Source organism: Lissotriton helveticus, chromosome 6 (genome assembly GCF_964261635.1).
Source record: "Lissotriton helveticus chromosome 6, aLisHel1.1, whole genome shotgun sequence".
Taxonomy (NCBI): domain Eukaryota; kingdom Metazoa; phylum Chordata; class Amphibia; order Caudata; family Salamandridae; genus Lissotriton; species Lissotriton helveticus.
In genome coordinates this window covers 1,822,290,836-1,822,318,168 of record NC_136067.1, presented here as the reverse complement: position 1 = coordinate 1,822,318,168, position 27,333 = coordinate 1,822,290,836, and the positions used below count along the sequence as shown (strand labels likewise).

Below are 27,333 nucleotides of genomic sequence, written 5' to 3'. Positions count from 1 at the left end.
CCTTGCACCAGTCCAAACGACCCTTATTGATGGTATGTGTAAAGACAATATATATAGAAAGCTATCCTAGTGGTAGCTGTGGAGAGCAGCCTTCAGGCTAAGTCTTGAAGGAATGTAAAGCAGCTTGTTTTACCAGTCTATAATCTCATGAATGACAAAATGAAAGGAGAACCACACCAGATATATATATTTATTCTAAACACATCCCTCTAGTCTCTTTATGAGGCTAGAGGCAAAAGTAGATTCAGTAAACTTAATTAGCACACAGTAAATTAGCACAATATACGTTGAGCCCTAGGGGCGTACCAAACCATATATTAAGAAAGTGGTATAAGAACCACTACTGACATAGATACAATACCTAGAGCCTTTAGAACTGCTGAGGCCACCAGGAACCACCCAAGGTAGTGACACAGGGGACCCACGGGGACGCGTGCAGTGTCTAAACACAGCCGCGAATCACCATTAACTTCTATGGGGAAAGTTGTGGTTGGAAATTTAAAGATTAAGGACACTTAGAAGAGGACTTGGAGAAAACCCCTTTAGAACTAGGCAGTTCTTGAGTCAACACCCATGGGAGCACCGGAGTACTCTAGTTACCTCACCCAGGGAAGCCGGGTGCATAGGTTTCTTTTCGTATCAGGTTTCGTCAACGATTTCAATGGCGAGCTGCTGCTATGTGCTGCTGGCGACCACGTGGAAAGTGTCCGGGTGGATCGGAGATGTGAAGAACCTGAAAGCACAGGGGACAGAGTCTGGGTCACTTGCCAGTGACCAGGAAGGCGATGAGCGGATGCCCACTGATGTCGGGTGATTTCAGGTGAAGAAGGTGGAGCTTTACTCTTCAGCCACGAGGACCAGGAGGCGGCGTCGATGAAGACCATGTGCTGGATTCAAGCACTCCCATGAAGGATGTCTAGTGCTGCGTTGTCAGTTTCCGGATTGACCCTAACAAGCCTTGGCAACAACAACCCACGCAGAAAGCAGAGATTGGCTACGGTACAGACCAGCAAAGTCTGAGGGACTTACCACTTGGTGGGGAGTTAGGGCACATCTGGAGCAACCAGGGAAGCCCAAGGAAAAGAAGAGTTACCTTCGTGGGGACCCACCAATCGACGCACCAGGGACTGCGAAGGGGCCTCGAGCAGAAATGGTAGAAGCGGGCTCACGGAACAGTCGTGGAGTGTAGGCCCACAATCTTCGGTGCAGATGGTTCTCGGGGCTTGGACTACAAGTAGCCCAATGCACAACTTCGGGAAAGCTCGGGAAGTTGATGCACTTGCAAATGTGCACGGTGTCCAGGAGTTCCGGTTCCACGTCACTCGTGAGGGCTGCGGGTCTCAGCTTTGCTGGGATCTCGTGTTGGCCTCTGAGAAGTCTGAAAGTCCGTGTCCTGAATCGCAAATACTTTGGAGTCCAGCGGGAGCTTCGGAAATGCAGACCAGCAAGATGCTTCTTTGGTGCCTGTTTGAACAGGGGAGTCACTTCTTGACCTCAATGGAGATTCTTCAGTCCTCTTGTCGATATAGTGTGTCGAAGTTCCAGGATTCAGCTTCAGTGTTTCGTCCAGGTATAATCTGAAGTCCTAAGGACTGGGGTCCCTTACTTATACTAAAGAAAGGGGTTGGACAGACTCAGTGGACCCACCTATGGGAGTGTCTGGGGTGAGGGGTGGCTACACCCTGTTCCCTTTGTCCAGTTTGGCACCAGAGCAAGGGCTGAGTGCCCCTGCAACCGGTTTAAACTTTGGTATGCACAGGGCCACCAAGTGTGCCCCCAGCACTGTCTGAAAAGCATTCTCTGAATGCACCCACCCAGCCCCAATACACTAAAGCCTGTCTGGGAGGTGGTTACACCTCCCTGTGACAGGAAACCTATTGTTCAGGCCTCCCCTGCTGGAGTTTCGTCCAGCAGCAGGAGGTCAGACCCGTGTCTGTGGCTGCAGCATCCATTTTGTGATGCTAGGGTTCTTTTTTCAAAAGTGTGTTTATTGAAATATTCAGGTGCAAACAATGTGCCAGAGAACAAAAGCAAAATACAAGGCCATAGCAGAAATTCCCGCACAGGATAGTATGGATTCAGGATGAGGGTACAATATGCATATTAGCCAACAATCAATAGTAACAACCGGCATCGGTAGGAGCGAGCTCCCCGCTGCAGGGCCATAGAAATCATTAAGCTTCAGATGCTACAAACAGCTGGGAAGGCTATCTCCCATAGAGCCCAGTCTCAAGTCAATCAACAATCATCCCGATGGGAGCGACGGGGAGAACTCCCCTAGGTCTGCTAAAAAAAGGCACAGAAGAACTAGGCACGGCTAAGTGGCCCTGGTGAGGGCTAGCAATGCACTTAGAACCAAACTAATTCCCCCCGCCCTCCCCTCCCCTCCCCCCTCCCAACCCCTACCCCTCCCATTACGTACCCTCCCCCCCACCCACCTCCCCCCATGGTGGCGGCAACGGCTATAGATAGTGGAGGCAAACAAAGAAAAAGAGAGCAAAGCCAGAAGTGGAGAGTGCAACGGGTGGTGTGGTACTGCTCACATTTGGAAGAGGTGTAGAGCCCTAAGAGTGGGAGGGGAGACTGCCTACGGAAGGCCCCAAAAGAGAAAAGTAACCAGTGGACCCCATTTGAAGATAAAGTTCTTAAAGTCATCCCTGAAGATGTCCGCCATGCGTTCTAGGCTTAGGAGATGCCAGAGGCGGGCATGCCATAGGGATATAGCTGGGGCCTCTCTCTTCTTCCAAGCGGCCGCCAAAGTGATCTTGGCTGCTCCAATGCACAGCCACATAATCGCTTTGTCCGCTCGTGTTTGATGAAGTAGGGATGGGTCGTCGCGGAGCCCCAGAAGGACCCCTGCCATGTTTGTGGGAATGGGATAGCCCAGCATCTCCTTTATGTGCGCTAGAATTTCTTCCCAGTAGGGTCTAATAGAAGGACAGTCCCACCATATAGGACAAAAATCTCCCAATTGACCACACCCCCTCCAGTATCTGTCGGAAGTGGCGGGGAAGATCTGTCGGAGCTTGGAAGGATGAAGGTACCAGTCCATCATCGTTTTGAGGTGGGCTTCTCTGAGGGCAATAGAATGATTAAATCGGTTGGTATCTGCCCACAGATGAGTCCAGTCCTCATCGGAGATGGGGCGTTGCAGCAGGTCCTCCGACATCGTCATATATCTGGGCCGTGGGGCGGTGGAGGTTTCGAGCAAAAACGCATAGATAAAGGAAATCACCCCTTTCATAGAGGAGGACTTAGCGAGGAATGCCTCAAATTTGGTCAGGGGGCGAGTAGCAGCTTCCCTAACTTGGGGGTGTAGAGCCCAGTGCATTAGTTGGGTGTAGTGATAGGATTCCGTGTCCGGTAAGTGGAATTCGTCCTGGCATTCCTGGAAGGTGAGAGGTTCGCCATCTCGGAATAGGTGTATCAAAGCTAGGCATTCGCCCTGTTTCCAGGAGTCAAAGTGACCCTCCTGGAGAGCCGGGGGAGAGAGGGAAGTATGGTGAATCGGGGTATACGGAGATGGAAAGGTGGTCCACCTCTTGTCTCCTGAAAGTGTGTCCCAGACCCTCAGTGTGGTTTGTGTGGGCGTTCTCAGGTATGTGTTCGAGGGCCTATCTCTGCTAGGGCGCCAGGCCAGATCCCATATGGTCCGGCCCGTCATGCTGCGGTCCATATGGAGCCAGTGATTCTCAGACCAGAACCCGTAGTTGGGCCGCTTTGTTCTACATCTGGATGTCCGGAGTCTGCCTCCCTTTAATAAACCCTGATTGATCCGGATGGATGAGGAGTGCCATGAGGTCATTCAGACGCTTGGCAAGGATAGAGGAATAGAGCGTGGCATCTATGTTGAGTAGTGCAATCGGCTTATAGGAGGAGCAGCACTGGGGATCTTTCCCCGGCTTAGGTATGACTGATATCACCGCCTCCACCATGGTACCAGTTGTCCTACTCTCTTCGGCCATGGCGTTAAAGAGAGAGACCATATGAGAAGAAAGCTCAGGGGCAAACGTCTTATAAAAGAGCGCCGTATAGCCGTCGGGACCAAGGGCCTTCTTGGACTTATCATTCAGGGTAATGGGAGCTGTTATAAGATCGTTCCATGCTGCAGAGACCTGGGGAATTGTGAGGGAGTCGAGGAATGCCTGTTGGGCGTCGCAATCCAGGGAAGCCCCCTCATAAAGGTTTTTGTAAAAGGAACCAAACCGGGCTGCCTTCTCCTCGTCCCTATGGGTGATTTGACCCGCCGGGTCCAGGATACCTCCTATATATTCTCTCTCCCTTTTAACCCGGAGTTGACGCACTAGGTGTTTGCCTATTTTATTGCCCTGGGAATATGAGAGCTGCCGAAGCTTAAGGAGGGTGTGTTCCGTCCTATTGGAGTAAATGGCCCGGAGTTGGCCTCTGAGGGCAGTGAGCTGCCGCTGCTTTTGTCGCGTGGGGTTTGTCTTGTGGGCGAGTTCCACCCCTGCGAGTTCGGTTTCGAGAGCCTCGCGTTCCTGGGCACGCTGTTTATTGAGCGCGGAATTGAGGGCAATGCACTCGCCCCGAATCACCGCCTTAAGGGTGTCCCAGTTGGTAAACTCTGAGGTGTCCTCTGAGGGGTTGGACTCAAAGAACCCAGATATGGCGGTGCAGAGCTTGTTACATGACTCCTTGTCGCGTATGAGGGAGGACGGGAAGTACCACCTAGGGGCAGCCGGCGCGGGGCCCCGCCAATGTAGGCAGACCGTATAAAGGCTGTGGGCGGAGACCGCGAGCAGAAAGATCTTGGCCTCTTGTAAAGCACCCTGCAGAGATTGGCTGATAAAAACATAGTCCAGGCGAGAGCATGTTCTGTGGACGTGTGAGAAAAATGTATAATCTCGTGTCTGTGGGTAAAGCACCCGCCAAGTGTCCAGAAGCCCCAGGTCTGTGAAGCGTTGTCGTGTCTCTCCCCCAAAAGTCCCCGCATCTGACCTCTGCGTCTGTATGTGATATCAAGCCCTTTGTCCTATATGAGATTTTAAATCACCCATTATTAGAAGGGTCCCTTCTACAAAATCCGCAATTTTCTCTAGCAGTTGGGAAAGAAAGGGTGTCTGGCTTGTGTTGGGAGCATAAAGCGCTACGAAAGTGCAAGTCTTCCCCGGAGAACTCCCTTCACCATGATCCAACGGCCCTCCCTATCCCCCTGGACCCCCAAAGGCTGGAATTGAATCGCTGCACGGAAACCCCTCGGTGTTTAGTGGTCGCGGAGGACCGGTAAATGAGTGGGAATTGTTTGTGCTTTAGGCGCAACTCGTCAATCCTAGCTAGGTGAGTTTCTTGCAGGGCAATCGCATCTAGGTGGTTGTCCACAATATACTTCCACACCTTGAGCCTCTTCTGTGGTGAGTTGAGGCCTTTCACATTCCAAGTGGCTATCGAAATAGGTGCCATAGCATTAGGGAGGAAGCATCTCGCTTAACAATGCAAATAGGAACCCAGCTAACCTGAGACCTGTCATCATGTCTGAGTGGATACCAGTACCTGCGCAGTCCTCCGTGCCAACAGAAAGAAAAGCCCCGAAGTAGAAAGGCCGCCACCATGACTCCCTACCCACCCCCCCGCCCGCCCTCCCACGCACCCAACCCATACCCCAACATAGTAATACATAAGAAACAACAAGGAGAAAGAAACTACAGGGCGAAAAATGCGCCCCAAAGTCCGGCGAGCAAGGTTCCAGTCCGTCCAACCGTCGGGCCCTGGAGCAGGGTCCAACACTCGCTGAGGACATAGAGAGAGTTGCGGCAAACTCTCATGGGTCGCTCTCTCCGGCGCCCTTCCGTAGTTCTAGAAGTGCCAGCCATAGATTATGCCTCTCAGGAGTCCCCGGATGCCTCCGTCACCAGCGCCACTGATGCGACCGCCGCTCCCAGCACAAGTCGGCTTGTAGAGACGTCAGGTTTCGCCGCACGCGCAGGCTTGCCGATTCGTTGCCAGTCCGCCGACTGCTTCCGTTCTCTGACGGGGGGTTCCTGTCTCACCTGACGGGACCTCGGGGTCCGCCAGTCCCAAGAGGTCTAGGGTCGATGTGAGGGAGCGGGTCTGAACCAGCTTACCGTTGAACCTGAAAAACAGTCTGAAGGGGTGCCCCCAAGAGTAGGGGATCCCCTGTTCCTTCAGGTAGGTAGTCACGGGTTTGAATTCCCTACGCTTGGTCAATATGGAGGCCGCCAAGTCCTGGAAGAGTAATGGACGGTGCTCCCGGAATTGGAGCGGATTAAGGTTGCAAGCCTTTCGTAAGATGCGCTACTTCAGTTGGAAGTCATGGACACACACAAAGGTGTCTGGAGGGCGGGCTTTAGGACCCCTCGGGAGGCCCACTCGGTGCACTCTGTCCATTTTAATGACTGTAACGTCGTCCTCATCCAGCACATGTTTGAAAAGAGCTTCCACGTACTCTCGCAGATAGGACCCCTCACCCTTCCCTGGCACCGCTCTAATCCGGATATTATTTCTGCGCGATCTGTTCTCCAGGTCATCAGCATGGGCCTGGAGGTCCAGGTTCCGTTCAGCAAGCCGTATCACATCTTGCTGGAGGCGGTTGATGTCGCCCGCTGTGTCCACATCGTGTTCCTCAAGAGTAGCCACCCTTTCCCCCAGCTGGTCGACATCGCACCACACTTCCCGGAGGTCTGATGCCAATTGAGAGCGCAGCTCAGAGATATCCTCTTTAATGGCGGTAAATGGTTCCATCATGAAGGCCTTGGTGGCCGGAGCTTCGTCCTCTCCAGGAAGCGGTGACCTCTCAGAGGGTTTCGAGGCGGGGTGTCCCCCCGGCATCCCTGGAACGACCTTCGGGGTTTGTCCTTTCTGGCCCTGCCCGTCGCCATCTTGCTCTGACCGTGAGTGCTGACGGTGAGACCCTATCCCCGTGTAGGTGTCCGCAGTCCCCCCGATGTCGCGCAGTCAAATGTGGAGGAGAGGGTGAGGAGCGGAATGCACCCCCCGCGTTATTCCGAAGGGCGCTGTTCGGAGGGGGGGGCGCGTCTCCAAGTCTCGCAGTGTGGCCCGTCCGGCTCCCAACGTGGCCTCTGTCTCTTGGGGGGAGCCGGCAATCACCCCACTGCTGCTGGGGGGGTTAAGCCCTGAGGACCCCCACCCCTCCACCGGTCCGGACCTGCGCCGTCCGCCGATACACAGACCGAGCCACCCCACTTCTCCCAGGCCGCCTCCGCTCCCCTCACCGTAGCGTTGCGTTAGACCACCGCTCCACAGGTCGCCAGGCGAGGGCCCCTCCAGTACCCATTGCTGATCAGGGAGGGGCCTCTCAAGCCCTCCGTCTGCGGTGCTCCTCTCGCCTGCCGATTCTCGGGCTGAACGCGGGCTCCCTGGGGGGTCAGAGCGCGGGATGCCGTACTCCGCTGCTACTGTCTGTTAGGGCTCACCCCCCGGACGCCGCTCACGCTCACCTCCTCCAGCCGTCCCCAGGTCTCCGCCCTCCGGTGCAGTGCTAGGCCCGAACTAGGCCACAGTCCCACGATGTAGGGGAGAGGCAGGCCGCGAGGCAGGATCAGGCCCTGGAGGTCACCACGCCTCTCTGGTCTTCGCAGCTGCGAAAGACCACGGGGCACCACCGTCCGCCGAGTCACGGCTCGAGGCGATTGATGGGAAGCCTCTGTCCCTGGGCTTCATGCGGTCTCCGGAAATGGCAGGCGGGACACACCTCCACCACCGCGAACTCCGCAGTGCCCCTCCGCAATCTGGGCCAGCTCACAGCGCCCGACCTGCCAGGCGCTTCTCTATCTCACCGGGGCCTTGAGTGCCGGTGCCCGGTGTTCGCTACTCAGAGTGCACGCCTCACTCCCAGCAGGCCGCACCTTCGCCACGCACGCTGCAACCCGGCCCAGGGATCTGAAGGCCACGAACTAGGGCTCTAAACAAAGCTATAAAATTGGCGGCACCGGAGAGACGGTGATTCGCGTCCTACTCCGCCGCCATCTTAGCCACGCCCCGCTAGGGTTCTTTTAAACTATTACCAGTTAGGTCAGTGTGTACATGTCTCTCCCTCTAGAAGGGTGTAATTCTATCTACCTCCGCCGCCATGACTGCTGGGGGGTGGGGGACTGTTGGGGGTGGGGGAGTGGGGGGGGGATAGGATTCCAAAGTGTTTGCCACCAAACACGACATGTTTCCATGCAGCCATTCCAAAGTTAGCATTTACCGCGAAGTTATAAGGCACTTAAAAGTATATGGTCTGGCTGCATCACAGAACTGCCTCAGCGAATAGGCTCCGAAAGCTGCAGAGGGGCTCAGCTCATGCATGGGCACCCTCTCACACAAAACCAAGCACTCTGCCTTCAGGATTGATAAAGCCTGCCCTAGGTGTGACTTATAGGTTTATATGTGTCAGTGATTAAAGATAGATATAGGTAACCTATATCTTAGTAAGGGGTGCATGCACCACCCTACCCCCGGCTCCAGTAGCAGACCTGTGGCGCCATTTTGGAAGGCTTCCCTGGGGTGGCATAATACATGCTTTAGCCCCTGGTAGGCCTCGGGGCTACCTATGCCCTTAGTACCTAAGGTACCATATACCAGGGACTCACAAGGGTAACCCAGCAACCAATCTGGAGTGTACCTAAAGTAAATGCAATCATTTTAGAGAGGAAGCAGCTAGGCTGGGTTCTTGAATAGCAGGGCCTCGGCCAGACTGAAGTCGAGAAAGTGAAACGCCAGCAAAAAGTGGGAGTCGCCATAGTAAGCAGATCCTACTCTCCTACACATACTTCCACATTCCCATCTTCCCTGCCCTCAGGCCTTACCTATGTTCAACAGTGGGCCGCAAGCACTTTCAGTTCTTCATGCTTTTTTTGCCCTTGCCAGTGTCCCTCGGGTGATCACCACGGTAATTGCAGTGGTTGCAGCTCATCTGCTGAGATCAGGGATGCCAGTGTTCCCCTATCTCGATGACTGGCTGTGTATGTGTGCCCGCCCAGGCTGTCACCCCCCACCTCCAAACTACAGTGGACCTCCTGCACTCACTTGGGTTCACTATCCTCTCAGGCGCTTCGTTTCATTGGAGCTGTTATGGACACTGTGCAGTTTCGGGCCTATTCTCCCGAACGGTGAGTCCAGGATATTCTAACTATGATACTGCTATTTAACCCTCTATCCTGGATTTCGGTGAGTCGGACTCTGAGGCTGCTCATTGGATCCTCTTGCCTTTAGGGTGATAAAAGCAAAATGAACAAATGATGGACGGAATGCTGAGCAAAGGAAACATTCACAGATCTGAGTTTAATCCTTCCCCACATTGCATCGACCCTTTGCTCAGATACATAGGGCCGCAATCAGTGCTGTGGATGACGCCTCACCTGCTTTCACTGCCGGCTCCAACTACGGTGCGTCAAAAACACATACCGACCCTCAGATGTGCTATCTGAGAGGCCCAGCTGCTTTTGGAAGAAGATGCAAATAGGACGCGACTCCTTAATGTTTTGCGAGGGATTTTCCTTATCGAGCCCCTGATCAAGGACCCTTTGGAATTTCAAAAGTTGACTTCTGCCAGTGAGTTAAATACCTTCCCTGAACTAGCTATGGACTTCCCCACTGGTCTATCAATGTCTGAGGTGGTCTCTCTACGTAAGGTGGTGTTAAAAACTGTATAGATCTTGGATTTCCTATTGCCCACAACAGAGACTGAAGCCAATGCCCTCACTGAAGTCCTCCTGCCTTGTTCTGCAACATCAGAACCACCTCTCCTTTTCACGCCCTGGTAGACCATCCTATGCCGGTGTGGGAGAATCCCTCTTCTACACCGGCAGTCAACTGGCTCACAGGCTGCCGTTACTGACCAGCTCCTGGTGACTCAGCCTTTCTCTCGACCCATCCATTGCTGGATAACTTATTCAGGCCTCCTGTTTAGGCTCACAATCTGGAGATGTTGTTCCTAAAGCCTCATCCAACAGGCTTGAGGCTTGGGGTAGAATAGCTTTTTCTGCAGGTAGTTTGGCTCTCAAATCACTTAATGCTAACTCTTTTTTAGCAAGATACAACCAACCACACTGTTTGGGACATGACCCAAGTGCTCCTAGCATATGTCACAGCAGACCCGAGTGACCACTTTTTGGAAATTATCGCAGATGGTCATAATACCTCAGGCCATATTATAAAGCCGGGCCTTGACACAGCAGTTTCGATGGCACTTGCAATGTGCACTTGAGTTATCTCCCAGGGTCATGTTTGGCTTAAAAATCCCCCTCTGATGTCCAAGGCAACTTAATCGACCTTCCCTGTGATGGGGTGCGTATTTGTGGCAATAAAGCGGCCTCTGCCCTAGTGCGATTCGAAACCAGCAAGGCCAGTCTACGCTTTCTAGGCCTACTGTTCCTGACTCTGACCAAGGACTGCTGGTCATCTAGTTACTTTTGTGGTTTTGGAAGAGGATCTGTCTTTCAATCGCAACAGTACCAGCCAGCACTTCGGCATCAGCGTAATCACCACATCAGAGAGTACAGACGACAAAGCAGAGGAAAAGGTTGTGGCTCCATCTTGCGACCTTCTTCCTCTTCCTGCTCCACATTCCCAGGAACGCAAGTCTACTTTACTTCCCTAACCCCCTTATGGAGGGTGTGGGAGGGTGGGTGTATGAATTTCTTCTGGCCTGGAATGCTATTACTTCAGACCAGTGGGTCCTCTAAATCAAAGAAAGTGGTTACTCCCTTCTTTTCCTTCAGACTCTGCTCCTCATCCCTCCCACTCATTCCTCTCCACTTGCATGCCATTTGTTCATTCTTCAGAAGGAGGTGTCCGCTCTTCTCAAAAGAGCGATGGATTTAGTGTCAAAGTGGAAAAATTGCTGGGGTTGTTACACACGTTATTCAAGGCGGCCTATGTCTGATCCTGGACCTTAGGGATCTGAACCTTTTCCTCAAAAAAGAGAAGTTCATGATGCTGACCCTAGCTCAAGTTCTGCTTGGAGTTGGAGCTTGGAGCTTGGAGACTGAATGGTGTCACTCGGTCTGTAATTGCATAATTCCACATCCTTATCCTGGTGTTGCATCATACGTTCTTGCAATTTGTAGTGGGTTCTATGCACTACCAATTGTCTGTGCTATCCTTTGGCCTAACATTGGCAACACCAGTCTTTATGACTGGCAGTGGTTGCAGCCCATCTCAGACGGTTGGGCATACCCATGTTCCCATACCTGGAGGACTTCTTCAACAAAGCCTGTTAACTGGAGATGGTGTTGAACCATCTGCAGATAACTGCATTACTTCTGTTTAACCTGGGCTTTTCCATCAACCAGCCCAAATTTCACATGTGGCCCTCCCAGTGACTCTAGTTCATAGTTGGTACTGGACACCACCCTTCTCAGTGCCTTTCCTCCATCGCAAAGTATCAGAGACATTCAGGAAATGGTTCCATCTTTACAACAAGGCGCAAGAGTCCTAGTGCCGAGATTCAAATGCCTGCTGGCTTTCTGCATTCTCCTAGTCATGCACACACATTTGCATATGAGGGTCTGGCAGTGCTGCCTCCGCAGGTATTGGGTCAAGTACGGGGGAGAACGTTCCATCCTGATCTCTCCCAGCACTGCAGCACAAGTGGCTTGGTGGGGGAAGAAGACAAACTTGACTTGAATGATGGCTTTCACTTCCCCTTCGACCGTGACGACAGTAGTGTCGGATTCCTCCACCCTAGGTCAATGAGCTCATCTGCAGGATCTGGAAATCAGGGGCCTCTGGTCTGTAGAAGTATTAAAAATAAGGGGCAACCCAGTAACCCTAGGACCTCTGTAGAATAAGCAATAAAGACACATGTGGTCCCTATGAGCAAAGTGTAGCCCTTGACATCCACAGCATTAGGTGTAAAAATTCTTCACTAATAAGGTATAGAATGCAATATACTTATTTATAGCTATTTCACAATGAAAATGTCTTGTTTCAAACAAGAATTCAATTTTCGGACTCAATCTTATAGCAAGGTGTTCCTAAAAATGTGATGGCACAATTAATGTGATAAAGTGAATAATTAGTGCACAAGTGCTATACATAATGCAAGTATTTACATCTGACTGATAAGGACATTTCGAATGTAAAAGCAACCACTCCCAATGGGAGTGTTGAGATCCTACATCAGTTTAGAAAACAGTCCACTATAGTAGTTGTCTGTCGAAATTGTGACCCCAAATACACAATTATTTAGAGAAGGGTCATCATCAGGACAGAAAATATACAAAGGAGGCACCAGGTAATGAAAGAATCATGTGTCGGTTAAAATTATAGTTTATTGGTGTACTGTTACACTACTGAAGTATGGAGTGTGATCCTATGACATACCATTTTTATTTTGTTGGTTTCATATATATTGCAACAAACATTGCTTTAAGGAGCAAACAAGCACCCAACAGTAAACTTTAAACTGTGAAGGAGGCATGCACACACCCACCCATTTATATAGAGGAGGCATTAGCACGACATTTCCATGGAGAGGGGAAATCACATTGATGATTACAGCAAATCTCCTCGTACAAAAAATTATTATTTTGCATCAAGGGAGCTGCATCTCCTGTTGAGAGGTAAATAGCATAGCATCTCAGCCATCCCCCGCCAAACACCTTGTGAAACTTATGTGGGCACCCCCTGATCCTGTACATGGCCCTTTTGCCTGCCGTATAGAGACCATTCCCTGATATCAGGTCTGTCGTGCCACATCGTGCTTGGCCACCACCAGTCCCAAATGGCAAAAAAGAAGTTGCGCCTTGGGGATATCGATGTCCTCGGTACTGCCAACAGGATATATTTGAGGTCACGGGGAATGGTTGCGCCCACTACTCGACCCAACTCTATCACCGTCCTTGACCAGTCGTTCTGAATATCCGGGCAGCTCCAGAGCATGTGCATGCATGAGTGTAGGGGGTGGGTTTAGTATATAGCGTTCACCTATGGTCAATCACTATGTTCAGGCAACCCTTAGTGATAGTGTTTAGGTTCCTGAAAACCAAAGCTCTCGAGGGGTAGTTGTGGAGGGTTGTAAAGCAGTTGCATGTACCCCTATAGTCAGCAAGTTTTTCACACGAGAAAGAACCACACCAGGTGAGTAGAAAAATACTTTATACTTATTACTTCATACTAGACACTAACTTAGTTTATCTCCTACCCGAAGAGATCAATTGCACACAAAAAATACTTAGAAAAGAGGTAAGTAGCGTAGAAAAATACATAGCACCCCACCGGAGGACAAACCATATACTAAAATAGTGGAATGCAAAATGGTTTTCAAAACTGGACTATTACCCAAAATTGGAGGACCCTAGGGGAAACAAGGAACCACTTAAGGGGAGTAGGCGGGGACCCCAAGGCGCCCTGGTGCAAAGTGGTAACACTGGGTCAGACATCCATAGGACAACACAAGGTAAGTCACGGTTGGAAAATTTGAGTTCTAAGACCCTTCCCAAAGGAACCACTTGGATCAAGGAAGGTTGGGGAGTCACTCTACCTGTGGATTCCCAGAAGATATGGACACCTGCACCAGGGAGTCCGGGTGCATATGGTTAAAGTGTTGTCATAAACCTCCGTAGACACCAATGGAGGTTCTTGGAAGCTCAGCAACTACATCGTCTCTTGGACCAGGCCGGTGGAACCAGGCTAAAGAATCCAGACGAGAAGAACCTGAAAGCAGAGGGGACAGAGTCCAAACCACCCGGAGGTGACCAGGAGGCCCAGCAGCACAATACCAGCCCTGGTTGAAGGCTGTTGTTGCAGCACGGTGAAGAGAAGACAGCAGCTGTGGAGACCATGTGACATTGCAGAAGTCCCGGAGCGTTTCACGAGCTGTCCCCCGCCGGTCGACAAGTACAGGAATGTCAGTGGCCGGCAGGACCACCAATAAGCTTTGGCAAATGCAAACAACGGTTTGCGGTAAAATGTTTGGTTTCAGACCTACAAGGTCTGTGGGACTAACCTAGCAAGGGTAAGTCAGTGCTGGCCCTCAGCACGCAGGGGATGCAGCGTGAATCAATGAAACCCCCTCGAGGACCCTCTGGCAGCAGGCGCAGGAGGTCGCAAGGAACCCTCAGCGGTACACAGGACATGATGGCCCATGATGCAGAGGATGCAGGTAGGACGATTTACTTGGAGCTGTGCAGTGCTGAAGGCAGGGTCTGCTTGTAGCTTGAAGATCTTCGGTGAAGAGAGACAACAAGCCTTGCTGAGGACAAGCAGACCCGGTGCACAGGGATGCAGTCTACGTTGGCTGGAGAGTAATTATAGTCTCCCAACTTGGAGGGAAGACAGGTGAGGCCTCTGGAGAACCAAGGAACTACCACCTGCATTGCAGAGCTGGGCAATGTCCGTGGGACAACGGGATCAGCAAACTGGTTGTCGATGTCAAGATGCCTGCGGATGCAGGAAAGCGACTCCTTCAGTCCAAGGAAGATTCCTTCAGGCTGGGATGCTGGCTGAGACCATGGTGACTCGGAGGATGCACGGCCATGGAGTTGCAGATCTTTGGAAAAGCAAAGGTATGAAGATGCAGCAGGTTTCTTCCTACCGGGAGCAGTTTTGTCATGGGTTCTGGCTTAAAGAACAGCAGAGTTCCAGTGTCCACCAGTAGAAGAGTCTTTGAACAATCTTCACCGACAAGCAGTCAGTTCCAGAAGTTGTTGTCAGGATGAATCTAAGGGGAGCCCTTAATTAACCCTAAAAAAGAGGAAGGACATCTTCTCTAGTGACCCATCGATCAGAGCGCATCAGGGACGCTGCTCAGATGTCCTAGCCAGTCAGATGCTCTTAGGGGCCAAGATTCAGCTTGGCAGAATCAAGTGGCCACCTGGAGGAGCTCTGGGGCACCTCCCTGGGGAGGACCTGGACAGGAGGGTGGTCACTCCCCTGTCCTTGGTGTAGTTTCACACCAGACCAGGAGCCAAGGGCTCCTGAACTGGGCAAAACTTGTTTATGCATGGAGGGTACTAAATGTGCCCTTCTATGCTGTCTGGTGGCAATCGGAAGCACCCCACCCTTTCCTGTGAAGGAGAGGGGGTCACACCTCTCCTTCACAGGAAATCCTTTGTTCAACTTCTCCTGCCTGAGTGAAGTTCAGCAGTGGGGGGCAGAACATTATCTAGGATCGGCAGCAGCTTGGGCAGCCAGACCCTGTAAGGCGATGCAGGTAGGTAGGGTGAGTCCTCTAAAGAACCCCCCATTACATGGTATCCTGCAGCTAACACTGGGATATGTGTAGTTGCATGATTCCAACATGTTTGATGAGAAACATGACCAGGTTCGGGACAGCCATTATGTAGGTGGACATCTCGACTTGCCAATGTCCACTACATACCTTATAATTGATGTCCCGCACTTACAAAACTCAGAGACTGGAGTCCGTGGTTTGTAGGGGTATCTCTGCTCGTGCAGGGGTACCCACACACTTAGAACCGTGCACTCTGCCCTTGGACTGAAGGGCCAACCTTAGGGGTGACTTATCGGTTTTAAGTGCAGTGACCAGAATATAAGGGAAACCTAATATCTGAAGTGAAGTGTGCACGCACCCTCTCACACAGACTGCGATGGCAGCTTTCCAGGCATAGTTTGCATGGGCTCCAATGGGTGGCACAATACATGCTGCAGTCCATAGAGGACCCTTGGTGTACCAATGTCCTGGGTACCTCGGTACCATATACAAGGTACTTATAATGGTAACCCAGTATGTCAATTGTGGGGTGTACAAAGTACTTACCAGTAAATGTATAGGAGAGAGCACAGTCACTGGTGTCCTGGTTAACAGGATCTCCGTGAACTACAGTCAAAACACACTGACATCAGACAAAAAGTGGGGGTATCTGTGCCAGAAAGATCCTTCTCTCCTACAATGAGCCCCTCGCTCCCCTGCATCGATGACCGAGTGGGGAGGGTGCCGTTCCCCTACAGTGTAAGTGGTACCTGTCATAGTTCACGCAATGGAGATTTTATCGCCACCTCTATTAGGTGCCTCAGGGCCACCTCCTAATCCACGTCTTTCAGGTCACCCACCTCTGGGCACCACTGTTCCCTTAATTGGGTTAGTGTATCTGGCATGTGATTGTTACATGTTTTATATGTGAAATTCATAACATTGAAACACAGCTTTTCTAGTAGCAGCCTTCTCTCAGGGGAGAATTCAGGCAAGTCCCAAGCCTCTAAGCCCTCCGCCTGCCACGCGTGTCACAGCTGGGCATATTTTAGGAATTGATTACTATGCATGGAATAGATGTGCGGACATATGCAGACGGTACCAACCCGCCAATACAGAAGCTCCCTAGTAAGTTCCAGGCTCCAAACCTCTAAGTATCCCAAATTCCTTTAACCATATACCCTCCCAAAGCGGCATCTCTCGTGTCATTCGAGCTGCCCAGCCTATGCGGCCTGTGAAACCTCCAGGCCTCCAACGCCACCTGGGTTGCTGGCAGCAAATGCCTAGCTCCCTTCCCCCTGTACAGGAAGTGTAGATAGGAATGATAAGTAAATTGAGTGCATTCCAGCCTGTAGGTAGAGTAGTACTGTGGGGTGAACGCTCAGTCGTTTTCTGCCACCAGGTGTGCCACCCAGTAGTAGGCCCTGATGTCCTTGAGGGCGATCCTCCCTGTTTAAGAGGTTACATTGAAGCATAGAGAGGGCTATCCTCGGGTGCCCACCACACCACAGCAAGGAGCGCAAATTAGCCCTCCAGCTTAACAAATGTAGCCTTGGAGAGTGGTAGTAGGCATTCTGCATGACATGCAATAGTTTCAGGGGCGTAATCATTTTAAAAATGGCTGCCCTCTCCAGCAGGTGCAGTGTGTGTCATCGCTCCACATAGAGACTGAATAAGATTTTTATATATTTTATTTTCTCCTTTCAGCTCTTCCACCCCCTGTTCTTCCAGCTTTCTGTCCACTCTTTGCAAGTTTGATCAATATCCTTCAGTCTGATGTCATGCTGTGCATTATGGAAACAGTACTTCAGTGGACAATAGAGACTACTGGAAATGCCTGGTCCGAGTCCATGCTACAAAGGGTATGTGAAGTATTTTTATGAGTTGCTTATTGATTTTGATCGCTGACTGCAAATGGTCTTCAAGCCCATACATTATGGAGTCACTGTGAACTTGGTGTAGTGTTGTGCGTTAGTGTCTAGTAAAGATCGTCGCTGTGCTTACCCACAGTCTAATGGTATTTTCAGCTGGTGCGAACCATATACAGCAAATTTTCTGCATAAGCCTGTGCTTTAGTGATAGCGATGCACCATATAAAAATGAGGTACAGGATAATATTCACTCTCATTAAGCTTCAATAGTTACTAGCTTAATTCTGATATCTGCAAAAATGTTGTTATCTCTAGAGGTTTCTTACTTTCAAGTTAAGAGTTTGTGGAGTGCATCACCCGACTCAAAAGCAACTATTACTGTATATAATGACTTAAACTCAGCAAGCAGTTATGCACAAGTAATTATCCCCAGAAAAGACATTTGATCAAAGTAAATATACAATTACTGCTTCAAAGAGAAATGATAGAGAAAATTAGCCTGTTGTCATTACACACTAGTCAATCCAGTTTAATAAATCTGACATATATGCAAATCCCTATGTATTGAATGCATGTGCTGGGATTGTTGAATGGACAGGCAATAACGGTGAATTTCAAATGAGCATGCTGTTGTAAAATACTTTTTGAGGTTCGACCCTCTGAAAATTGGGAGATGTTCCTGGACAGGATGTCTTGGCTAATTTTGTGATGAGTATTGGGGTGGTCTTCATATGAACACTATAGGAGCAATTAAAGTCTGGAATAAAATGAAGCATTTTACTCAGCAATTTAAAGCCATATGAGTACTTTAATCTTCGCGTCTGAAATTGTTGAACTACTACATCCAAGAGAGTGCACCCACCACTCTGTTTATTTTACCAAAAAAGGCAATAGAAACATGAGATGTACTAGTTTATAGACCTAAGATTTAAAGAAAAGAGATTACTCAATTGTGATATCCAGATATTTGATAAAAAAGAAAAATGTTAGTGAAGTCCAAAGTGCGTAAAATGAGGAAAGTCATTTGTGAATAGAAAGATGTATCAGCAGAAAATTAAACTGCATTTAGGGCCTGATTTATATCTCTGCAGAAAGTTTACTCTATCACAACAGTGATGGATATCCCTTCCACCAAAATATAAATCCAATTATATCCTATGGGATTTATATTTTGTCGGATGGGATTTCCGTTACCATTGTGACAGGGTAACTTGACCACTGAGATATAAATAAGGCCCTTAGTTTTGGATCAGTTAATGTTTAAAAAAAAGTCATGATTGATTTCTCAATAAGAGCCAGTCAGGTCCTAAGGTGTTAAATATCAGGAATGAACCACAACTGAAATCATTTTTGCAGTCATTTCCAGTACTTGTGAATGGAGTTTCCCATAGTAATCATGATATTGCTCCAAGTGAATGTTAAACAGCATGGATGACTAGTGAAAGCACATATCCAGCAGTTCTAGGTAAGATTTTATTACCTACAATCACAACCTTATACCACAAATGTTTGTAGTTTCCATCTCGTGATTGGCAGGGACCCAGGGCACATCAAGGAAAAGTGCATCAGTTATCAGGCAAAAAGTGTGTGGGGGGGTTACTGCAACAGAAACCCACTTCCCTACACTTGGCGTGGTGTCCTGACTTCTTTTTTTTTTTTTTTTTTTTTGTGAAAAACCTTTATTCGAGCAAGCAAAGGAAAATACAAGAATGGGCCTACAACCTCACGGGCTGGCCGCTAATAGTAAGGCACAATGGAAGAGGCAGAAAATCACTCCTGTGGTCAGGTACAGATCAGGTATCAAGCATTACTCCAAACATAGTACAGAGCATATTAATTTTCTGTTTTATACATAAAAACAACGAACACTGAAAAAAGGCGAATGCACGGTAATCAAGGTCAGCCCAAATAACGGAGGGGAAGGCCAATAATCAGGAGAACATAACACGAACCATGGGACTCTGACAAGGCCGGAGGGGGGGGGGAGCAGCGGAGAGAACCGGAAAATCACAGAACAGTATGAAAGGGTTTCGGGAAAGCCAGCCTAGGGAGACAGGGTAACATCAGTAGTGCCAACCATGGGAGGGGTACATATATCCCCACGATATTCATTCCACTGGCCCCAAATCTTCGTCCACGCCCTGGGTCTGCCCCTGGCCACATATACGGTCTTCTCACGAAACATGGACCAGTCCATGTTATCCTCCCATTTCGAGACCTCAGGGGGTCTGGACGTGCCCCAGAGTTGCGCAATGTCCCGTTTTGCAATCATGTATCCCAAGGTAGCCCATCTGGTCTGGGCTACAGAGTAGTCGGTGGGTTCCCACACATTCAACAGACACCGTCGTGTCTCCGGCCGCAGGGCAACACCAGTCACAGCAGTCATCACCGCAAGCACAGCAGTCCAGTAGGCCGCCACCACTGGGCACTCCCAAAGAATATGTAAAAAGGTAGCACTCGACCCACAACCACGCTTACATAACCCATCCGGGGAAAAGCCCATTGTCACCAGACGCGGACCAGTGACATATACTCGATGGAGGATTTTAAGTTGAACCAAACGGAGACGGGCAGGGATGGCCACTTCTTTCGGAGAAGAGAGTGCCGATTGCCAATCCTCGTCGTCCAATTCCAACCCATCGCCGACCCAAACCTCCCGAAGTCGGTCCAATAAGTCTGCCCGATTATTGATCAGTTTCTTATAAATCAGGGAAATGGTGCTATCAGGCAGGTGGCGATCAAGGACACGATCCTCGAGGGGGGAAGACTCGGGCAGGGTCTCATCAGGAGTCAGGACTGAGGCGAGGGCGTGTCGGACCTGCAGATAGCGAAAAAACTCTCTACCATTCAAACCGTATTCCGCCTGAAGGGTCTGGAACGACTTCACACTACCTTTCGAACAGACATCACCCACCTTACATATCCCAATCATATCCCAGCGGTCGAAGCCCTTAGTAGACCAGAGACACCCCAAACGTTCAGAGGCATAAAGCGGCGTCGCCAGTGTCATTCGACCCTCCCATCCCAAACTCACATTCGCGGCTCGCCACACAGTGACTGCAATCCTGGACGGGCCCACAAGATGGCGCCCAATCGATCTAGAATAAAGCGCTCTATTAAAGTCCCCACCCGGCAGCTGGAGTCTATCCATCTCAAAGGCAGGATTACGACCCGGTGAAAACATCACGTGATTAATGGCAGACAACTGGGAAGCCCAATAATATCTCTTGATGTCAGGGAGCGCCATGCCCCCGTCATACCAAGGGACGGTGAGTTTTGCGAGGGCAATACGTGGACGCCCGTCCCAGATCAATTGCCTTTGAAGACTCTCGATCTCCCGGAAATAGGTCTTGGGGATGTCGTCATAGGAATTCTGGAGTGCATAAAGAAACCGCGGCAAGGACGTCATTTTAAACAGAGCCGCCCTGCCCAAAGGAGACAAAGGGAGCTTACGCCAACGGGCCACGTCCAGTCGCAATCTAAGCAACGGGGGGAGGAGATTACGCTCAAATCGGAGTGAGGAGTCCAACGTAATGAAGATCCCTAAATACTTGAAGCCGGACTGGACCACCTGGATAGGAAGTCTGCTCGGCAATGGGGGCAAAACACCCGAAAGAACATACACGCAGGACTTGGCCCAATTAATAACGAGGCCTGAGTTGGCACCAAATGAAGTAAGAACATCAAATAGAACTGATAGAGATTTACGCGGGGAGGTGAGATATAAAAGAATGTCATCCGCGTAAAGTGAGACGCGGTCCTCAAAATCCGGCGACCAACGGATCCCTTTAAGCGAAGGCTCCCATCGAAGCCATGCAGCTAACGGTTCCAGGGCAAGTGCAAAAAGCAACGGGGACAAGGGGCAACCCTGACGGGTTCCCCTGCCAAGGTTGAAAGGGGCCGAAACTCTACCGTTTACCACAACTTGTGCTAAGGGTTCAGCATATAATAACTTCACCCAACCGATAAACTCAGGCCCGAAACCAAATTTCTCAAGAGCCGCCCAAAGATAAGGCCATTCCACAGTGTCAAAAGCCATCGAGGCATCCAACGATGCCAAAATGGCCGGCTCCGTCAGAAGCCCCGCCCTCGCAATCGCACCGTGGAGACGACGTAGGTTAAGAGCCGTGTTGCGATGCGGGATAAATCCGGATTGATCTGGATGGACCAAGTCATTAATGACCGTCAGGAGGCGGGTCGCCAGGAGCTTAGCCAATACCTTGGGCTCAACATTCAGCAGGGATATGGGTCTATAAGATGAACAAAGGTCCCGCGGTTTACCATCCTTGGGGATGACAACTATTGTGGCCAGACGCTGATCATATGGGAGAATACCCCGTTCCCGGGACTCCAGAAACATGGCACGAAGATAGGGCGCCACTCTGTTGGGACGTAGCTTGTACAGTTCAATTGGCAACCCGTTCGGGCCCAAGGCTTTGCCCGAACGGAGTGAACGGATGGCAGTAGCTATCTCGTCAATAGTAAAGGGGGACTCCAACCTATACGATCTAAATCGGAAACACTGGGCAGAGCTATATCGCGCAACAGAAGGCGAGAGTCAGCCACATCTCTCACAGACACAGGGGTATAAACCACACGAAAATACTCAGCAAAACATTCAACTATTCCAATCGGGTCCGTCACACTCGCTCCATTCGATGACTGAATCACGGGCACCACACGATTAGCTCTCTCCTTCTTATCCAACCATGCCAGTAACTTACCCGCTTTGTCCCCCACATCATACAAACGACCCTGTTGCTCCCGGAACATCAGTTTGGCAGCATCCGTGACCATAGACTTATAGGCAAATTGTTTCAGACCCATGGCGTGGAGTTTCGCAGACGTGACACCCGATTCCAAAGCAGCCTCCAGTGCAGAAATCTCTCTCTCAAGGTCCACCACCTCCCGATTCCTCGCCTTCTTAGCTTCAACAATAAGGGACAGGGCATGCCCACGAATCACCGTCTTAAAGGCCTCCCACAGGGACACCGCGGAGGAAACCGACCCCTCGTTATTCAGAAAATATGCGTCCAAAGACTTAATCAAAAGGCTGCGGGTCTCGGGGGAGGTAAGGTACCATGGGTTGATAGGAGCCACCCGGCCCACAGCCTCCACTCCAATCTCAAAACGGAGCCAGAGCGGAGAGTGGTCAGAAATGCCCCTGGGGAGGTGTACAATCTCACGCACCGCTGGCGACTGAGCCGCAGGCATCAGGAAATAATCCAGTCTAGACAGACTCCCATGGGCCCCAGAGTGGAAAGTGTATTGAAGCTGAGTAGGATGCATAAGCCTCCAGCAATCCACCAAGCCAAATGTGTCCAAAAACCCACCCAACCACTGTTGGGCCGCAGGAGTATCTCTAGGGGGGTGGCGATCGTGTAGACCGGAGAACACAGAATTAAAATCACCTGCCATAAAGAGAGTACTATCAGGGAGGTCCAACAACACACGGCCCAAATCGGAAAAGGTAGAAGTCTGCAGGCCGGGGGGCACGTAAACAGTAAATAAGGAGAGGGTACGACCCTCATAGCGACCCACAAGGACAGCATATCGCCCCCGATCATCCAGAATCACATCATCAATAGCTAGGGGGAGGGAAGCCCGAACAAGGATACCCACTCCCCTAGAACCCGAGGTAAACCCCGAATGTGCTGCGAGGCGATAGCCCCACCTATTCATCGCATGACAAGTATTGCCCACCAAATGAGTCTCCTGCAGGAAAACAATATCTGGAGATAAACGTCGTATACATTTCAACACCACACTCCGCTTGATCCGATCCCCCAGACCGTTAACGTTCCACGAAACAAATCTCAACCCGCTACCCCCATCCCACCCAGCAACGCCAAAACCCCTCACCCATGAGCATGACACAAGAAACATCATCAAATACAGGATAGAGTCGCCTTGAGAACAGAACACACAAACAACGAACTTCCCAACCGCCCACCCCCCAACAAACAAAAGAACACCCCCCACCCTGCACCCCTGCAAAAAGCTAAAAAGCCACCCCAACCTGCAGTGTGCCTGTCGCCCAGGAACCCCCATTCTACACAAAGACCCCGGAGGAGGAAAGGCTCCGTCCCACCCGCCACCCCGAGCAAGATCGATAACGAGGAAAAACACACAACAAATCACATAAACAGTAGAGGAACGTAGGCATACAATCCTGGAAAGAGTTACTCAAAACAAGGCCCCAGGCATAGATGAAATGTTCAGCTCTCTACACCACCTTCAGCACCGCCCGGGTGGGCAGCGGACTCATTCTCAGGAGATCGGTCAGGCAGAGAGTCCAGCCAGTCATTCACCGCATCCGGCCGATCAAAGAAAAAGGTTCGGTCATTGTACTCAACCCGCAGCCTGGTCGGAAAGAGCATAGCGTAGCGCAACCCCATGTCCCTAAGACGCTTCTTGGCACCACGAAATCCCATTCGCTGCTTCTGGACCTGTTGGGAAAAGTCCGGATAAAAGTTCACTGTGGCATTCTCAAAGGCCACCGGGCCCTTCACACGTGATGCTTGCAGGATAGCGTCCCGATCCCTATAGTGAAAAAGTTCTGCAACAATAGGCCTCGGCGGGGCACCTGGCTTACCCTGGCCCCCCGGAACACGATGTGCTCGTTCCACTGTGAAAAATTTACTCAGTCCAGATGGAGAGAGGTAGTTTTGGACCAGGTCCTCAACTAGGAGATCAACCGAGTGGGGTTCTGGATTCTCCGGAACACCAACCACGCGAACATTACAGCGACGTGCCCTATTCTCAAAGTCTTCCAAGCGCCGGGTCATGAAATCGTTCACCCTACGGAGATTGCCAATCTCCGTCTGCATCTCCGAGACGTCTGCCGTGAGGCTGGATGACTTGAGGTCCAATGACTTCACCTTCTCATTGGTGTTCGATAGATCGGCTCGAATTACGTTCACATCAATGGCCACGGTGTCAATTTTGTGGGCCAAAGTTTCATATTGTTGGCCTATCGTCTCCCTCATGCCAGAAATGGCGCCCATGATGTCCTGCAGGGAAGGCTCCGTTGACATGTCCACGATGTGGTCAGACGCGCTGGGACCGGGCAGGGCAGCTCCGGGGGACCCCTTCGAGTGGGTATAACGGTCCATAACGTTAGATTGGACCGGACCCCCGCGCAGAGGCGTCTTCGTCTTCCGTGTCTCCCGGTCCCCTCTGCCCGCCATTTTGGAGACTGCGTCACAAGGAGATTCACCAGGGTCAACGGACCGGGCACCAGAAAGTGAGGCCTTGGGACCAAAGGGCCGCAACACGGGTACCACTAGGATAGAGGCAGCCAAATAGGAGAATAGGCCAGCCAAAGGCCCGACAGCCGTCTCGTGCCCCGGACCTAGCCCTGGCCAGACTCTCTTGCTGACGTCTCAGTCTGAGGCAGAATCGAAACCGAAACTTAAGAGGGGGACCCTCAAGGCCAATCCCCCTGCCGTTGTTGTTCAACTCCAAGACGGCCACTGAGCCTCACCCAGTCCCGGGCGCACCTCAAGGGCGGAGCCCAAAAGTTCGAAGCACCGTAACTCCGGCACCCGGTGTCGAAATAAAATTCTGAAAGGTCCAGGTAGATCAGCCCAACGTCCTCTACACCAATCCTCGTGAAAAATCAGGATTTGTTCAGGATATTATGCCGGGAGTGGCGGGGGTCCGGGGAGCGCTGTGCTCACACGGCCATCTCGGATGCCCGCCAAGCTCCTCCGGTGTCCTGACTTCTGACAGTTGTGACACCATATTCTGTTGGGATCCCAATTCTTACCTTGGAACCCTGGTCTAGTTTGTGAGGTGTCTTTGGGCCCACCCTCCTGGACAGGGTTTTGGGGGGCTGCCTGGACTCCTTACTTTTATCCTTAAGGGGTTCACTATCTTTCTTCTGGGGAGGCCTTGTGACCCCTTTCTTTTGGTCACCCCCAGTGGATGTCCTAGTTACCCTTGTTTTGACCCAGTGGTCTGCCTTCTTTCCCAACTCTTGGGGAGAAAGTGAACCTAGGTCTGCCAGATACTGATGCAACATCTCATCAATGCAGTTACTTAACATGTGTTCCTTTATAAACAGGTTGTAAATTCCATTAAAGTCATGCACATTGTTTCCAGTTAACCAGCCACCCAGTGTCTTTACTGAGTAGTCTACAAAATCAATCCATAATTGGTTCTGAGTTTTGTGAGCCCCCCTGAATCTAATTCTGTACTCCTCAGTGGTGAGTCCAAATCCCTCAATCACTGTCTTCTTCATTAGATAATAGGACCCTGCATCTGGCCCAGAGAGGGTCAGAACCCTGTCTCTGCAGTTGCCAGAGAACAGTTCCCACAGGAGTGCCCCCCAGAAAGTCTTCTTCACCCTCCTGGCTTCACAAGCCCTCTCAAAAGCTGTAAACCACTTGGTGATATCATCACCCTCCTCATATTTAGGGACAATCCCTTTGGGGATTTTAGGATCATAAGATTCCTCTCTATCCTTATTATTTCGATTACTACCACCATTGATGGGTGCTAAACCCATCTCTTTTCTTTCCTTCTCTAGAGCCAGGAGTCTGGGCTCTAGATCTAACCTCTTGGCCAGCTTTGCTAAAAAGCTGTTCTCTTCATTGGGTCTATTCCCTATGTTTTCCCTGGGTCCCGGTCCACCTGTGTGGTCCCTAGGTTCCCAGAGACTGATTCTTGGAGTTAAGGGTATCAGGGCCCTTCCCTCCCTAAGGATGACTGGAGGGGGGAAATTATCTTCCTCTTCCATCTCCCTTTCCTCCTCTGACTGGTCATCACCATTCTCAGAGGGGTGTTCCTTGGCATGCTCAGCCAGGAGCTCCTGGAGCCCTTGTTTGATTGGATGCAGGCCCATTGGTATAGTTTTAAGTTTGCATAAGGACCTCAATTCCTTGAAAGAAAAGTGTAAGTAATGTGTGAGGTCGAGCTCCTCAACCAAGTCCTGCATGTTATTATCTTCACTAATAGCTGGGGTCTTTTGAGACATTCTAACCTGACAGTTCTAACCCTCTACCCTTGACTACAGTGACTTGTATTTCTTTAAAATACTATTGGGACTTAAGCAAGGCCCTGACAAGACTTTTAGTATTTCAGAGAAACCAATTTAGGAAAATCATAATTCTAAAGGCAATTTAAGAGTTCTGTTGTGTGATCAGACGGTAACCAAGTAGTCCAACAAATGCAAGTTTGTATCCCACTGCTGATCCACCAATGTAAGAAAGTGGCTCTGTATATACTGCACCAAAGTAAGGTTCAGAGTGCACAGAGTCCACAGTCCCCAGAGGTATGGCAGAGGCTAAAGTTAGATATAACCTTACTCTCAAAAGTGGTAGCTTGGTCGAGCAGTAAGGCAGTATCAGAGGACAGTTTAAAGCATTTGTTGTACACACTCAGTCAGCAAATGGTCTCACACACTCAGTAACTGAACTCTATGCCAATGGTTTTGTATATAAAAATATATAGTTACTTTATTTTAGAACCACAGTAGGTATCATAAATACTTTCTCAGAATGAGATGTTGCAATTGAATACTTTCAAATAGCAGTTGACTTTTAAATGCAATAGTTACAGTTGTTGCAATATGCAACACAAGTTAAACAGAAAATAACATTGAGGTCAATGGGAAGGTCTAAGTAAATGCAATAAAATCACTTTGCAAATGGTTTTCTTACTCAGGGCTGGATCCTGGATTCAGCCTTGGTGCATTTCCTGTGAACAGTTTAACGAAATCATTTTTCTTACACAGGCGATTTTTAAAGAATATTTGTAAGTTTTGAAAATTGTCACTTGGAAGAAGTTCTGGCAAAAACCAGACAATGTATTCCTATGGAGGAAAATTGGGTTAACAGTAAATCACAGTTATAATTACTTTTCAGGTTCAGTGCTGGGCTCAAAGATACAGCACTGTGATCTCTCCTGATTGCAGGTGAGTAATTTTGTTTTTGATGTTCGGACGATTTTTAAGGAATATTTCAAAATTGTGAAAATCGACACAAAAGAATTTCCAAGTGAAACCAGGCAATGTTACCTAATGGAGAATATCAAGTTATCGGTCTTTGGATAAGTACTCGACTGGTAGAGTCAAGGTTCTGGGGTAAGACTCAGGGGTCTTCCAGGGTCAGGTAAGTACAGTTGTTACACCCTCAGTGGCACAGGGGCAGCCGGGTGCAGAGAGAGTAGGCCCAATGTTATCCTATGGAGGATAGGGGGCCTTCGGTTGGTGGCTGCTAGCAGGCAGGCCACGTGGCTGTGGGAGCTGGGCTCCTGGTCACTTACACAGGGCAAGTGGGGAAGTAGAGTAGGATAGATGCTGCACTCCCAGTGGCACTC

At 50.2% G+C, this 27,333-nt stretch overlaps 1 protein-coding gene across 2 annotated transcripts in view; it reads left to right on the top strand.

Annotated features, from left to right (window-relative positions):
• Positions 1-27,333, top strand: part of UBR2 (ubiquitin protein ligase E3 component n-recognin 2) — a 1,610,484-nt gene that overhangs the window by 693,203 nt on the left and 889,948 nt on the right. For both annotated transcript variants that reach the window (XM_078649714.1, XM_078649715.1), the window contains exon 25: positions 16,847-17,001. In XM_078649714.1, coding sequence (XP_078505840.1) covers positions 16,847-17,001 — 155 coding nt within the window. The remainder of the gene's footprint in view (positions 1-16,846; positions 17,002-27,333) is intronic.